Source organism: Dipteris shenzhenensis, chromosome 23 (genome assembly GCF_047967505.1).
Source record: "Dipteris shenzhenensis isolate YYH24624 ecotype China chromosome 23, Dip_SZ_1.0, whole genome shotgun sequence".
NCBI lineage: Eukaryota > Viridiplantae > Streptophyta > Polypodiopsida > Gleicheniales > Dipteridaceae > Dipteris > Dipteris shenzhenensis.
This window is the reverse complement of record NC_141618.1, coordinates 12,715,163-12,731,272: the sequence shown is the minus strand read 5'-3', so window position 1 is coordinate 12,731,272 and position 16,110 is coordinate 12,715,163. Positions and strand designations below refer to the sequence as shown.

At 44.1% G+C, this 16,110-nt stretch overlaps 1 protein-coding gene across 1 annotated transcript; it reads left to right on the top strand.

The window, feature by feature from the left end:
- Positions 1-1,000: 1,000 nt before the first annotated feature.
- LOC147887001 (uncharacterized) lies at positions 1,001-11,572 on the top strand. The gene is made up of 6 exons (XM_087394404.1): positions 1,001-1,500; positions 2,362-4,652; positions 4,934-4,984; positions 10,282-10,380; positions 10,647-10,802; positions 10,903-11,572. Exons 2-6 carry the CDS (start codon positions 2,511-2,513, stop codon positions 11,035-11,037), a joined length of 2,583 nt encoding a protein of 860 aa, XP_087250530.1. The 5' UTR covers positions 1,001-1,500; positions 2,362-2,510; the 3' UTR covers positions 11,038-11,572.
- The last annotated feature ends 4,538 nt before the right edge of the window (positions 11,573-16,110 follow it).

The window sequence follows — 16,110 nt, the reverse complement described above, 5'->3', positions numbered from 1 at the left end:
AGAGAGAGAGAGAGAGAGAGAGAGAGATGATTGTACAATGAAATAAACGTCTTGCAAAATCGTTATCTATTTAGTACTTCTTGTGCTAGCTTGTGTGTTGCTTCGAGTACCTTGTTTCGATGTTCCAAAACTTGTTTTAAGTAGCTTCCTTGATTTTTGGTTGGTTGCTCCAATAGATTTTTTAGATTTCCTTTGCTTCTACATATCCGTCTCTGACATGTGTGTAGGCTAGGAGTACATGTTATCCATCTTCTACCTTCCTTGGCAAGGTGGGGGATCCTTGACCCCTTAGTCTCCACTCTCCTAAATTGTGATTGAGAAAGCATAATACACGGGTGCACCTTTCCTTCTCCTACTTTAATTCCTAGCAAAACACTCTTCCTAATCAAGCCTCTCTTGTGTATACTTGACCATTACTTTGGCTCTCTCCATTCATCATACTTGCCAATGATACTCTTTTGTCTTGTGTAGACCCTTTAGCAGTCATACTCACCAAATCACACACCTCTTCCCCTTTCTTCCTCTCTCTCTCTTTGTTCCCCCCCTCTCCCCACCGCCCCTCCTACCCCCTTCCCCTAACCACCTCTCTCTTTGTTGTGACATAGAAAAGTGTTCTCTTTAGGTTTTCCATTCATCTCTACTTCTCCATGCCACTTTAGAGCACATCCCATCACTTAAACTCTTAGTCCCACCCTTACTCACACCCACCTTGAATGAACCCTTGGTGCTCTCATGCAACCCCCTGGCCCTCACACAGTGAGTATACGTGGCATCTTGGCTTGAAAAACCCAGTGTGTGTGTGTGTGTGTTTGAGTCTCTCTCTCATCCACCAATTTCTCTCATCTATTCTAATGCGAGGGGGGGGGGAGGTGAGATGGAGGATAACGTGGGGAGTGGCGCATTTTTCTTTGGTGCCTGGTGGGCGTGAAGGGAGTGGGAGCGGGTGTGAAAGGACTTGCAACCTCCAAAGCACTAAATGAGAGAGAGAGAGAGGCCAGCGCAACTTATTAGCTTTCTTTCATTTTGGGGGGGTGTGTAATAATTTAAAGGGAACGTCCCACACCTTTCCCTGCCCCCTCCCTCCCTTCTTCCTCTCTGCTTCCCCTCATTCTGCGCATTCTTCCGTCTCCCCCTTATCTCTTCCACCAGTCTTTACCCTAACACTCAAGCCTCCCCCCCCCCCCCCCCCGGATCGGAAGTTGCAACTGCTTCACACTTCACCATTCTGCCTTCTTCTCCCTTTATCGGCTTCTGCGGCCTTAGTAGCCCTTAGCCCCTTCCACCTCCGGTCGGAGAACGCGCACCAGCCTCGCAAACGCCCTTACACCCTGGGATTAGCAGAGATCGGAAGCAGCAGGACTCTCCCCCCCTGTCAGGCACTCATCAAGAAGGCCTTGACCCTCGAGTATATTACTTTCTCCTCGGTTGATTTCTTCCCCCTCTCTCCTTGCCCCGATCGTTGGCTGCCCGTCTTCCGGTTGCAGTATCTCCCTTCCTTCGGTGAGTCTACGGCTTCTTTGCCGATGGTGGTTGTTTTCTGGTGATACCGGCGTGGTGTAGACTGTGTCTTGCGCCTTGGCGATCTCTATATGTGTGTTTGCATGCGTTGTTTCGTGCTACATAGGTCCGCCGGTCTATGGATAACTCATTGCTCAGAATATTGATGGATTCGATCCATTAAATTGGGGTATGAACTCAGGTTCATTCATGCATTCTCTGATGAATTACAACTCTGAGACTCGTGCATGCAATGGTCATGTCCTTATTCCTAATAAGATTCCAAGTGCTCGGGTTAGCGCTTAATCGGTGGCCAGGCAAACGCTTGGCAGGCATGGGCCGGCAACAATTAAAGTCCTGGATGTTTTAGCGTGCTTTCTTTGTAGGTTTGATCGCGTCCATCTCAGGCATACCATGCCCTGGTCTATGGTTTTGGCAATACTTTCAGGATCGTAATACTCATGGAATTGGGAGAGAGTAACTGTTCCATTGGCTCTTTCTTTTCCTTTACATCGTAACGACTAGGCTAAGATTCTTGGTTGCTTGGCCATGGAATATTTGTTGGTTGACCTCGCTTTGATTTCCCTTTTTTCACATTTATATGTGTAGCAAGGTCGGCAATGATTGTTCGCCAATTAGCTGTTACAACATGTCTGTGTAGCATAATGCAAAATTCAATCTTGTATTGCTGAAGTGGAATGTACAGGTCTTAAGCCTGGATTGTGTGCTCATTTGTGTGTAAACTCAATCTCATTTGTGTGTAAATCCTCGGTAGCGTCACCTGTTTTTTTTTAACATTGCCGTTAATGGTGTTGGTAGTCAGCCTCTCTCTCAGGTTGATGTATTGCCTTGGTGGTATTGCAGTATTCTTGATATATACTTGAGAGGACAACTCTGAGTGGAGTTGAATTTGGATGTGGAAATTCAAGAGGGTTGAGAGCTGGGCTCTTCAGTAATTGAATATTTGCGGCACGGTTTCTTCTGTATCTTTTTGCACCCTTGCTCTAGCAGCTATGGAGAGGAAGGATGGTTTTGAGTTGAATGAATCTTCTCTTGTGGGAATTGGTTATGGCTTGGGCTCAGGGGATCTTGAATGTCACACAAGTAGCAGCAACTGGACTATTTCTGACTGCAATGCCAGCAATGTGAGTGCAAAGAAAAGCCGAATTGATGATGGAGAGTTTTGGCATAGGGAGAATGATGCGTGGAGTAGTTTATCAGGTGATTTCTCCGCAGCACCAGCATTGGCAGGGCCTCAAAGAGCAAAGCGACAGAACTGTACTGGCTTAATGCAGGGTTGTCAGGAGGTCACCTCTTGTACCTTAAGCAACGTAAGTGAATCAGGACCTGGGTTGAGTAGGACTGGCATCGACAGTAAAACAAGTCTGGGACAGAGCTCAAGACCAGGGTTGTTTGGATGTTGCGAAGCCATAGAGCAAGATTCAGGAACCCATGGTTTTGACTTCTTTCGAACTGGTAGTGATGATGCAGGGAATGGCAGCTCTCCTAGTCTTTTGTCTGGCTGGGGTGTTGGGAATGATGTCTCTGCTGAAGGAACGTTTCCTGCTGGAAATTCTTCATTGGAAGATAAAATGGGCAGCTGGGATAGAGTTGTTGGATCACATCGAGTTGGTGGTCTTATAGACACAAGTGTATCAATTGCAAGCCTCCCAGATGATCCTAGCGCTGATGCAAAGAGCTGTGGAGATTTTTTGGTGAACTTACAACTACCAGAAATAATTGCGGGGAAAGGATTTACAGTGGATTATCAAAGCAGAGGTGTGCAAGCTCCCCTGAATGAAACTGTTGGCGATTGCAGCGGCTCTGCTGAGGCAGAAAATATATATTCAAGGACAGGTGTTAGAGATACGATGTGTTGGGATCCATCGTTCCGATCTTACTCAGCCTCTCAACCTGAAGCTGAGGGGGAGGGATTGCCCTTTCAAACTAGTGGCTTTTCACGCAGCTCATTGGATCACACTGGGAATAACCGGCCTGGCCATTTGATTGGAGGAAGGAGAAGTTCTTGCAAAAGAAAGATGTCTACTCCTGGCCTTGCAGAAGCCTCGTCTTCTCGGGCCTCACAATCCTTTATTAGAAATGATAGCAACCCGACCAGGCCAGCTGGAGGATCTGGGCCCGCTACCGTGAACTGTTCTGCTACCCCTGATGTTATTCCTTCTACAACGGCCACGTCTATGATCCAGATATGGGATGATCTTCAGCATAATAGAACTAGTTTTGTGGGGAACGAGAATGATCTTTTTGAATCTCTCACAAGCAGTGCAGGGAAATCTTCAGCTGTCAGTGGAACAGGTGGAGGTACTGAAAGAACGGAGCACAGTCGGTCTGTAAGCACGCAACAGGAACGTTCACTCTCCCTTTTTGCAAGAAATTTGAGGAGGTCTGTTCCTGTTGCAAGGTCCCAGGCCTTGTTTTCAAGGAGGGGAACCTCGGCTGAGCAGTTGGGTAACGTGGGTGGAAATGGGGCTGGTAATGCAATTTCTCAGCAGGAATGTGACCATTGGGCTCCTCTGTTTGGCCAGAGGAGTTCCGGCTCTTCAGCTGTTGTAGGGAACAACTCTTCACCGGGAGGTGGCATTATGTTTACCGGCTTTGGTGCTCCAGTTAGGGAGAGAGTCTCCAATATGTTTGAAGGCAGTCGCATTAGGACCATGTCCGGCAGGCCCCCAAGTTTGGTGGGAGCAGCAACAATGGACAGTAGATTGGCAAATCAGGCAAGAGGTTCAGCATCTAGAGCTATGAATACCCCAGAAGCCTCTGCACATACAGGTCACGTTGGAAATTCTCTAATGCATCCAAACGGGTCTACTGCATCCCACCTCTCAGTGCTATTATCAAGTGGGCGCAATGCTGGCGGTATTACTAGAAACATGCCTCGAAGTGCTTTTTCATCGACCGCCACTAATCACTCACCTCCATCTGGATCTTCTCTAGAAGGTCCTCCACCTCCTCCACCTCCTCCAAGGATGTATGCAGGTCCATACCCTTCAGTGCCTCGGTCATCCTTGTTTCAGGAAGGGCAGGGTGAAGGTATCTTGGCACCACCTGTTCAAAGTTTATTTGGGATGCCTTTTTGTGGTGTACACATGCTTCCAGCAGACAGAGAACATCGACAGCGGTTTGTTTCTGAGGTTTGTGATGCTTTCTTACATTGATTGCATTTATTTCATTGCCTTTTCAGAACTATGACCACAGAGGAGCAAGAGTGACAGTTAGTTGGTCTTATCTCATGATGTGTGTGCCATGTTGCGTGTGTATCATCATGTTTTAGACTCTGCTCCGCTTATTGACAGTCGTTTCTGTCTGTGTAGATACCCTTAACCATTCCGTAAGAAAGGGATTTGTTTTGATGAATTTTTTAAAGCCTGCAAATGTTCTTTTTCTAAAAGATAATATACATTTGTATCACCAGATCTTATCTGCACTGGAGCATGCTCGGAGAAGTGAAGGCCTAAGTTTTGAGGTGAGAAAAGCGATATTGTGTGAGATAATTGTATTATTCATTGAGTCTTTTGAAAAAGTCATTGGTGTTGTTGGGTGGATGAGTGGAATTGTATCATTTATGAGAGACATGGCTTTGAAAATTGTACGTTCTGTTTTAAATTCTAGTCTCAGGTAAAACTGTTCAGGTTTAGGAAGTTTGGGTTAAGTTAAATGGCGAGTATGATACTTGAGATTATGGAGGACTGCTTTTAAGGACGACCAAATTGAACCTGTGAACTACTCAAGTGGACCTTTGGCAATTGATGTAGAGTTATGCATTTTCTCGATCCTGTTCTTGGTCTGATGATTAACATTCAGCTGCTGGGTGTTGTATTGTAATTTCTACTGCGAGCTCTTAATTTCCTAATGTGAGCTCTTATGCATAGTTTTGCACTTAGCAACACAGGGTCCAAGCCCATGCTGTGCTCCATTCCAGGATATGGTCCGCTCCGCTCTAGTTCCAGCCCACCCTCCATTCAAGCAACGTATTGACACTTCCACTCCAGTCTGAATGAAAACCATGCCGTGCTCAGTCCCGTTGACCTGTTACTTGTCCTGTGACACTGCTTTATGCATATGTACTATGTATCCTGCATACGTAATCCCCTCTCCCCCAACCAAAAGATGGCCTCTTCTTGTCCTTGCAGCTTTCTGCGATGGTTCTGCCATAGACCACTCTAGTTGATTTCCGTGCCATACATCGTATGCTGGCTGTTGCAGCTTCTGCATGCTAGATCAATCCTTGTTTCAGCCATACAGTCGTGCACAGCTGCTGTTTGTACCTGATTTCTGCTGCCACCAATCCCTTAGCACTGGTCTGTGGCTTCCCTCCCATTAGTGCACCCGTTGTACTTGTCTTTCGTCACAAGTCATGGCCTTGTAAATTCCTTTTCCTTTTTATTTTACTAAATGTTTACCCTAGTCAACTGGCTCTGTCTTCAACATTGTAGGTGCCTTAGGTAGGTGTCTTAGGTATCTCACCCTTTTGTGCATTATGTTGAATTCAGCTGCGTGCTTTGGTCAGAATGTTAGGTGAAAGCCTTCCAGATAGAGGGAGGTCTTATGGCAGAGGGATTTGGAACCTGCACTTGTTGAATGTTCTGAGGGATTTGGAACCTGCACTTGTTGATTGAGAACATTACTACAACGATTTGTGCCAAGATTGTGATGTTGATAGAGGTATTTGACATGGGGGGTTGGTTTGTATGCATAATGCTGGAGGTGTGCGCTGGTGACTTGTTCAAAGGCTGTGTCAAGGATGGTGAAGCCACAAGGAGAGGAGGGATCACAAATTACCTTGGTGGACTTGAGTGCAGCTTGATTTCGGAGGTGGTTAGGAGTTCTTCTAATGTTTCCGAAATGTTGTAGATTATGCTAGATACTGCACTATGCTGTGTTTTTAGAGGATGAGTTTGGGCATGTTTCTGGATTCATCTAGATAATTCTTTCTATTTTAAATGGTGCATTGCCCTATCAGCTAGGTTTAGATGCTCGTTTGAGAGAGACTAAAATGAAATCGTTTAGACTTCACAAGCAGTTGTAGCTTGAATGAAGAGATATTGGACTACTTTTTGATTAGCCTTCTCCTTTAGTGCTAGCCTTCGTCATGGCTGAGTCTGCCCTTCACCTCCGGAGGGCCGACAGAAACTCAGTACGAAGACTTTGTATAAATGGATGCTCAAGTATGTGTTGGTGTGTGGATTTGTATGTGTGAAATCATATTTTTATACGATGGTCTACACCCATTGTTGGGTGCTGATGACGTCAGTGGGAATGTCATAGTAGCTAGTCCCTGCTATGCGGGATGGAGTTTATGGTTTTCAATCTTATGAGTGACTATCATGAGATTGAAACTGCACTATGTTGTGTTTTTAGAGGATGAGTTTGGGAATGTTCTTGGATTCATCTAGGTATATGCTAGATACTGAACAAGGGTCATACTGAGCTCTTTCGATTTTGATGGCATGCTATTGGTGAGCTGATAGGCAGTGCAGGGATTAGGGTACAGCCTACTGGATCCTTTCCTTATTTCGGTGGAACCCAACTTTGCCCATGGATTGAACTCCTCATCGTCTGGCGCAACGGCTTATGCTCAGTGAAAGGCCCGTTTCTGATTTGTCTACAGGTGTTTCTATCTGCCTGCCATGCTGAAGAAGCCCATGCTGCCATATTTGGAGGATTTCTGTAACCAGCCCTGTCTACATCTGATCGCCTCTCCTTTGGTCACTGTTTATTGCTGGCCAACAGTCCTACGAAGCAGCTCCCTGTTCTGGACCTGTTGCTCAGGTTTACCTCTTGGACAGTCTTATATGACTGATCTGTTGTCTCTGAGCAACCCAACAGTTCACACAGGCAGCTCAAAAACGAACTCACTGCAAGTCTTTTGCTTGCCTTCTGCTCCGAAATGTTGTCGCCTGCTTCAAAGTCTGGCTGTATTCACTATAGCCTTTGAAGACTATGGACCGGTAATATGCATTGTTCGTTTATCCTAAATGCCTAAGGAACTTGCTCGACACTGCAGCCAGAAGATGATGTCTGAGTTCTACCATCGCCATTTACACCAGCAGCAACAATACTGGAGCTGTCATTTTTTTCGGGTCAAGGTTTCAGCCATCTACAGGAGCCACTTCAAATGCAGTTTTTACGGAGCTGTAACTTCTGCCCGTCGTTATCTGCCTACAGCCTATGGTTGACAGACAATCCCTTGGAATAGAGAATCTGGTGAGGACTAAATCTTCCTCAGGGAAAGCCAAGTGCCAAAGAGTGCAATTGTCAAGCCAGCAGCAGATGTGCCTTTTGAATAGGATCACGTCCTCAATATGCTTGCTTGCATCGTTGGCAGCTGCCTTTAAGACTTGGGACGCTACTGATGATAGCATTGCAAAGAAAAAAGGACGTCTTCACAGTTTGACAGTTGCTGCCCACCGGCTCTATGTCTGAGTGAGCATGATGGTTTTGATTGTGCACGAGACAATGTGCATTGGATGCAAGCAATGCAAGCAATGCAAGTGGAGATTGACTCCATCAAGAAAAACCACACCTGGGAGCTGATGGGCTTGTGCCGTCGCCTCATCCTTTTAGAAATCGTTGTTTCTCCTAAAATTTTAGGGTTTTCTAAGGGGTCCCAATTTTTTTGGAAACTTTAATTGCTGGAAGCCATTCTTAGGGCTTTTAGTAAAATTGACCCATTAGCAGCTAGTTAAAGCACTTGCAGTCAAGAAAATTTGGCCCTTTTTCATTTTGAGCTCTAAATCGACAAATTAAAGACCACATGTGCAATCTTGAGAGTCATGGGCTAAACGCCCCAAGCAGCTGTTCCCATGGGCAACATTGATAACATTTTGCATTCTTTTCGAGAGCTTCATGAACATGTCACCAGAAGAGCATGAATGTGCACATTTACGTGCAACAGCTGCACGGGGAACATGTCACTATGAGAGATCTATGTTTTTAAGTTTTTATGCTTGTGTCAATAAGAGTCCTCTGCCTTGGGTTGTTCCCCTACAAGGATTTATTGTGTCAGGGCCTAAGTTCTAGGTTTCTAAGCCAAACCCTGTACATAGGTGTAAAGGGGGGGTGACTAAGTGGTGGCCTTGACTGCTGGTCGTGAGCTGACTAAGGAGATTGCCGTCATGCGGGAGATGTGGAACATGAGGACTTCGTCATGGGGGAGCAATGTGTATCACTTTGATATTAGTCTTCTCTATAGGCCTTTGTGTGCAATTGTCTTGTGAACTGCACTCATGTCAAGTAGGTATTGCCCAGATCATTTGACTATGGCTTGGTCATGTGTATCCTTTGACTCAAGTATGAGAATTTGCTTTCAAGGTTTGTGCTTGTTGAAACAGGATCGCCTTCTCATGGAGGTTCAAATCTCTGTCTCATGTCTTGGCATTGAAATCTCGAAGTAGCAAAACTTTCCCTTGTTGCGAATGTCTTCGGATCTGCTCAATTAATGTCAGAAAGGGTGATTCGGAAGCGTGCCAATGGAGAGCCTAGACATCTATGGTTGATGGTCTCTTGAACATGCTAATCCTAGAACAGTGGTGTAAAGTTGTAGGTGCGAGTAGAACAAGGTTGGCGCTCCCAACTCTTGTATCGCCCCCATCAGTGTAGATCTCATTTTTGTGCGCTGACATCCATTTGTATGTACTCCTTGTCACCACTTGGTCTAGGTGCACTTTGACCATGTCCTCGACTCAGTTTTCGAGAGTCTATTCCATGAGTTAATGGATTCCCCAAGAGATGATACCGACCTTGCCCATGCCTTAGACACCTTGATATTAGTGATCCATGACTCCGCCTCCAAATCATTCCCATGCATGGCTCGTTCTGCGGAAATATTGTACACCCGTCATTAGAGGAGCATGAGCAACATGTCAATTTTTTTGTAGATATTCTAGGATGAGAAGTTGTATGTGAAGGAGTCAAAGTGCAGCTTCCCTAACAATGAATTATGCATCTTCTTCTCAGATAGCCAGCCTGGGTTTCCAAAAGCCCCAAACTCTCCAATGAGGCACAAGAGGCTGCATTGTCCACAAAGGACAGGGTCCAATAGTGACTGAGAGGCAAGGGAAGGAGAGGGGATCTGAAATAGGGAAGAGAGGAGCAAGCTGGGAGCTGAAAATGGCATGGAACAAGAGCCGAGCTGAAAGGGCTGAGCCAAATGGACTTTAGACTGAGCTGGCCAGCCAGATCTGGGAGGGCATTCAGCGGCCCAAGGTGACCAACTGCCCTAGTGGATGGATCATAAATTAATACAAGAAGGTTGAGTGAATGCTGCCTACATGGCAAGCCAATATGCTGCCCATGTGGCAGCGCCTTTCTCCCTCTTTTACCCCCTGCTGATCTACTTCACTCCCCACTCCCAGTTCTTCAAACGACTTTTGCAGTACAGACACGCGCGTGTGTGTGGAGCATGTGATTCAGCATACATTGACTTTGGACAGATGGAGGCGCTAAGGGCTGTCATTTAGGATAGCCTGCTTCATTACTATAGAGAAGCTTGTGTGCACATTTGTGCTTGTATGCTTGACAGTATAGAATGTTTTGCAGTTAGGACCTGATTCCTGCAGCATTGGCAAAAGTGGTTGGAAGTCGCGAGGTAGGAGCAAGGCTATCCTAAAATGGAAGAGGGAGTGCTAAAACGGAAGAGGGGGCATCTTTGAAAGTTGTAAAGGGTTCTTTAGCACAAAACGACTCTCTGAACTTGTATTGATTAGATGTGTAAATGCTCCTAACTTTTGAGCGTAGTTCTGATGGGAATATGTTGTGCAGGAGCTTGTGATGCTTGATCCTTCTTTGATATATGGAGGGATTGACATACATGACCAGCACGGTGACATGCGATTGGATGTAGACAACATGTCCTATGAGGTGAATTTCAATCAGAGCATGAAGCCTTTTAGTAGGGTTCAAATATGTTCGTGTTTGTTTATTTACTATTGATGGCAATGATTAAATTTCTTGTGTGCGAATTGTACTGGGATCTGGTTCCTTGTTGTTATGGTCAATGTTAGAATGCTCAAGTTTTTGTGGTAGTGTCTTCAAGTTTCTCATTTGTTTCTGGTTTGTCTGTACGTTTGATTTCTATTATTCTCAAATTTGTACTTGCCGTCTTGTATCTTGCTTGCTTGTCGTAGGAGCTGCTTGCTTTGGAGGAAAGAATCGGAAATGTAAGCACAGGACTCAATGATGAGACAGTAACAAAGTGTCTTAGGGAAAGCAAGTACTCTTCTTTAGACGCAACAGTTGCTGCATTGTCTCAAGAAAGTGACATGAAATGCAGTGTTTGTCAGGTATCACTCTTAATAATCATGTTCTGGCTATAGTTTCGTGTTGTCATATCTAATTGCAATCTGTAAATTATTTCACCATTTATGATTTGCAAAATTTCAGTGGGAATATGTGGAGGATGACGAGCTGGGTACACTAGACTGTGGCCATGCACATCATACAGCTTGTATTAAGCAGTGGCTTTCTGTGAAAAATATGTGTCCAATATGCAAGTCTCCTGCCTATTCAAAGTCTTAGTCTCTGCTGGCGGGAAAACAGCTAAGATTACCTATTTAAGAACTATTTTTTCCAAGAGATTGATGGAATGCCAGGTTGTATACAGTGGCTTAATGCTATAGATTGAGCAGTTGTGTAATCTTTCATAGGATATTCTTTGATCTACCAGAAGATGCATGTTTGGGCAATATCACAATTTTGTTTGGCTCACCCAGCCTTCCTTATAGCGACGTGATGGACTGGCTGCGATAATCGTCAAGGTGTGAATAGCATTCGCCATGCACCGATTGCAGCCTTTTATTGAGATGCAGATTGTCTGCACTTGCAATCTGTAAATACAATCGAAGACAGAGAACTTCTATGGACTTGTATGGAAGCCTTTGTAGTTATGAAGAGGACTCGAGCATTCGCTTCTATTTGCCATGGAAGGTCTGCATATCCAGAATTGAATTTGAACATATTTTTGCCTGCTGTGCATGTTGTGAACATAAGATTATAGTTTCTTTTGTATTTGGTTCCTCGGCAGATGTTTGCCTTTTATAATAAAATAATTTCATTCCAGTACGTTTTCAGAGGTTACATGATCCCCTTTGGTCATCTTATTGCCATCTCTCGATTTTGTCGGGTGTAAGGTGCATGCCATTTGTTCATGTTCATTTGGTGACATTGTGTGCTGTTCTTGGACTACTACACAGTATGTGTTGATTGTGGACTTCTGTGCAGTATATGTTTTGGGCATATGTGCATCTTATGATTGCTGTCTCGTTCACTTTGCAAGATTTACTCAGATTAATTCACCTTTTTGTTCGGGGGGCGGGGGCGGGGGCGAACGCAAGCAATGAGTTTACTGTATGCCTTGTGGATAAAAAGCATGTGGCAAGTCTTTGTGGATAAAAAGCATGTGGCATGTCCTTGTGGAGTTTATTAGATCACAGCAAATAGGGGGATGCAGAATGTGTCCCCTCTCTTAGAAGTCACATGCCAATTCGTATGTCGTCTTAAGCTTATGCATGGCCCAATAGTAAGAAAGATATCAGGGCTTTCAAGTTCTCCAGTTTTTTAAAGTTGAATCAGCTAAAGAGCGAGTGTGCTAGTGTGTTTGGGGGTGCTCGGGCAGATTTAAGGCGCTTGACCATATAGATAGACCATATAGATAGACGAGGTATGGTTATAGAAGCCAAATGAAGAGTAATGGGTTAGCTTACTTCAGATATTGATGCATGGACTAGGAGGTTTGGACATGTAGACAGCTTTGGATAGGCATGTGGTGGATCCAGTCCACAATTTGGTGGTTTGGTCTGTGCAATTTTAGACCAGGTACATCCAAAGCTGTCACCTGTGTCAAAGTTCTAATGTGTTGAATGTGTTTGGACTTATTCTAGTCTTACAAAGGTATATGTTGAATGTGTTTGGGTCTAGTTGGCCAAGAATAATATAGTGGTTGTGAGATTGGAATTCGTTTCACTATTTGGGTGTTTCAGTTCTTGTCTTAGATGTCAAATGGGTCCTACTTTTTGGGGTTAGCTTTAGCTCTCAATAATGTGGTGAATGTCGGGCTTTCAAGTTCTCAAGTTTTTTAAAGTTGAATCAGCTAAAGAGCGAGTGTGCTTGTGTGTTTGGGGGTGCTCGGGCAGATTGAAAGCGCTTGACCATATAGATAGACGAGGCATGGTTATAGAAGCCAAATGAAGCGTAATGGGTTAGCTTACTTCAGATATTGATGCATGGACTAGGAGGTTTGGACATGTAGACAGCTTTGGATAGGCATGTGGTGGATCCAGTCCACAATTTGGTGGTTCGGTCTGTGCAATTTTAGACCAGGTACATCCAAAGCTGTCACCTATATCAAAGTTCTAATGTGTTGAATGTGTTTGGGTCTAGTTGGCCAAGAATAATATAGTGGTTGTGAGATTGGAACTCGTTTCACTACTCGGGTGTTTCAGTTCTTGTCTTAGTTGTCAAATGGGTCTTACTTTTTGGGGCTAGCTTTAGCTCTCAATAATGTGGTGAATGTCTTGTCTAGTTGTCCAAGAAGAATATGGTGGTTGTGAGATAAAACCCTGGCCCTAGTGCCATGTTTGAGCACACACCTCAGATGCAAGTGCTAGACATGACTCGTAGGTTCGAATGCTACCCCATTCACAATTGCGAGGTGATGTCCAACACTCGATTATTGCGAGCCCTCATTTTCACCACCTGCACAAGCTGCAAAAATGTGGGAGATTGATCCCTTTTGACACTAATGTTGACATGCACTCCTCTCACATGTTATCTAACCTACAATTTCACAACTAGAATCTCGTTGCTCAAATCTGCATGTACACCTTGCTCATTTATTGTAAGATCTAGCTTTCATCCTTGTTGCTTTTATAGGTCCATTGTCATGGTTGACCTCTTTGCAAGGGGTGTAGGAAATGACACTAATGTTGACATGCACTCCTCTCACATGTTATCTAACCTACAATTTCACCACTAGAATCTCCTTGCTCAATTTTGCATGTACACCTTGCTCATTTATTGCAAGATCCAGCTCTCATTCTTGTTGCTTTTAAAGAAGTATTGTGGGTTTGGGAGGTGGTTCTTTCCTTTGAAAGAAGATCGCATGCTATTGCAACAACGTTTGTCTTTAAAAAATTCGATCAATTATTGAATCATTTGCCCTAAATTTAGAAGTCTTGGCCCAAGGGATTTACCTTCAAGGTTATTTTGCAAATCTATTTTTTTGTGCTCTCTCTCATATTGTTGTTGACTGCTTTTTGCTACTGGTGTTGACTCGTTTCTTTTGTTCTTACTTTGTAAGGAATCATAATCATCTATTTATGTCTCATCTATATGGATGTCGAAAGTTGGGGTAGGGTTGTTCTACATGTCGGATGTGTCCAGGGCTCTAGCATGCTGCTTGTCTCCCATGGGATTGTTAACCTCATGAACATGACCTCCCTTGTCACTAGTTGGACCAAGTTTTGGCTCGTGACTACATGCCTATCTAAACAGAAATTTTGTGACACCAAATATCTTATACTGTTAGTTGCATTTATCAAAGTCAAACAAAGATACATGTAGGATGACCTCCATTTGAACAAACAAGCAGCACAACTTTTTGGGGAAATGGGTGAGAGAGAGAGAGAGAGAGAGAGAGAGAGAGAGAGAGAGGTGCCCCCCATTTGAACATACAAGCAAGATGCACATGTAAGAATAAGAGAAAGAAAGAAAGAAAGTCTTCGGAAGGCTTCACGAGCCTATGAGACAAAATGAAATCTAAGGGTAACTCGTATAAGCCAAGATGGTCTCCTCTAAGTAGAGTTGGGATGAGCTGGAGCTCCATCGTGCGTGGTCTGGTCAACCTTTGTATCGTGAGTGGCCTGGTCAACCTCCATATCGTGAGTGGTCTGTGTGTCCTTGACTCCACTTCTCTGCGCCGTCTCTATTCGCTAATACATGCTATCCTCATGTTGTCTATCTCCTCCTCTACTTCACTATGTCCTGAGACTGGACTCGAAAGCATAGAAGTCTATGACATGTTGTTGTGCCTAGTAAGCCCCTCTCTCCTGTGGCATGATCACATCTTGTTGTCTGATCTGCTACAATAAAGTCTCTCTGTGTCGCCCCTCATTAAATAGAGGCCAACACAAACCTAGTCATAAAGTGGATTAGCTAAGAGAGTGGCTCAAAACCGTGCCACTCCTGAAAGAGAAGGGTACCGGCCTTGGATCTCATAGTAGACTAGACAAGTGCATAGGAAGTGCCACCTTTGCTGGTGGGCATAGCATGCATATCCGTTGCTCCCTAGGCATTCCTCACTTAATGGAACGAGACCCACATCTGTTCGATGGCAATACTCAGTGCATGTGAGACCCTTCTGCCCTCCAATATTTGGAGCCTAATAATCACCCCACCTTTTGATACTCTTAGAAAATGGACGTAGTAGAATTGGACCTTGGTGGGGAAAACTTGGTATCCCTTCCCCCCCCGCCCTCCCCCTTCCCCAACTCCATGATGTATAGAGCTGAGTAGATTTAACCATATGATACAGTTGATCTCATCTCGTGAGATCTAGAGGGAGGAGACATTTGAGCTATACGAGAAGGAGAAGGACCCGAGAGAGAGAGAGAGAGAGAGAGAGAGAGAGAGATTATTTTGTAGGAGACAACAACAAGAGAGAATTAAAAAAAAATTTCATAAATGAAAACATTCTTAATAAAAGTAGAAGCTTATATTTTATGGTGAGTAAAGTCTAACTCATCTAGCAAGGTTGTTGCAATGAAAGAATTAATCAAACCATTGAGCCCAAGTTGAGTGTTTCTTTTCATGTGCTAAAGATGTGGAGTGCCTAGTAGTGGAGATGTTCTTCTAGAAGCACTATGATAGCCTTGCCTAGCACATGGCTATCTTAACATTGGTATATAGATATTAGAACTATCAGCACTATGGTTGTAGTGCTAACTACTAGCATCTACTATGCTAGTTCTAATTGTTGGGATATCTAGCTTACACCTAGTGGCCTTGAGTATGGCATATTTGTACAAAACAAAACAAATAGTACGTGTGATTGCAAGGTAGAGTTAGCAAGTCCACAATATCTGGGTCGAATGATAGGCCACAACCTGAGCAATTGTCAACTATTAAGAAAAAATGGCTTCATACTAATGGGGAGGGCACGAAAACAACAACAGATGGTTGTTTGACTTGCATGGCCTACAACATTTCCTTGCAAAAATCCACATGCAACATTGCCTTCTTGAGATTTCCCTCTTTATTTTCACAAGTAACCTCGCACACCAAAACAACCATTTAGCAAATTGAAATACGCCATTCCTAACTGCCTATTTCTCGTTACCAATTACTAGGAGAAAGTAGTGAATGAACAATGACATACATGTTAAGCGTGAAAATTGATTCATGATTATTACCTTGCAAATTTTATTTTTCCCGTTTAACTCCTCATTATTGGTGGTCGAGATTGACTGCATAATGATGGAGAGAAATTATCATGAACCTTCCTTTCATATTGCAACTTTGTAAGCACTAGGTGTCCACTAATCAGCTGCAAAATAGGCTATTTGGGCTTTTAAGAGTGTCTTCAGTGTGGGATGC

Bases quoted from the DNA above. Each gene is read 5' to 3' on its own strand.
- LOC147887001 (XM_087394404.1), top strand. From the start codon at position 2,511: ATGGAGAGGAAGGATGGTTTTGAGTTGAATGAATCTTCTCTTGTGGGA. The intron at 4,985-10,281 runs GTGAGAAAAGCG...TATGTTGTGCAG, and splicing joins GTGAAGGCCTAAGTTTTGAG to GAGCTTGTGATGCTTGATCC. The intron at 10,381-10,646 runs GTGAATTTCAAT...TGCTTGTCGTAG, and splicing joins TAGACAACATGTCCTATGAG to GAGCTGCTTGCTTTGGAGGA.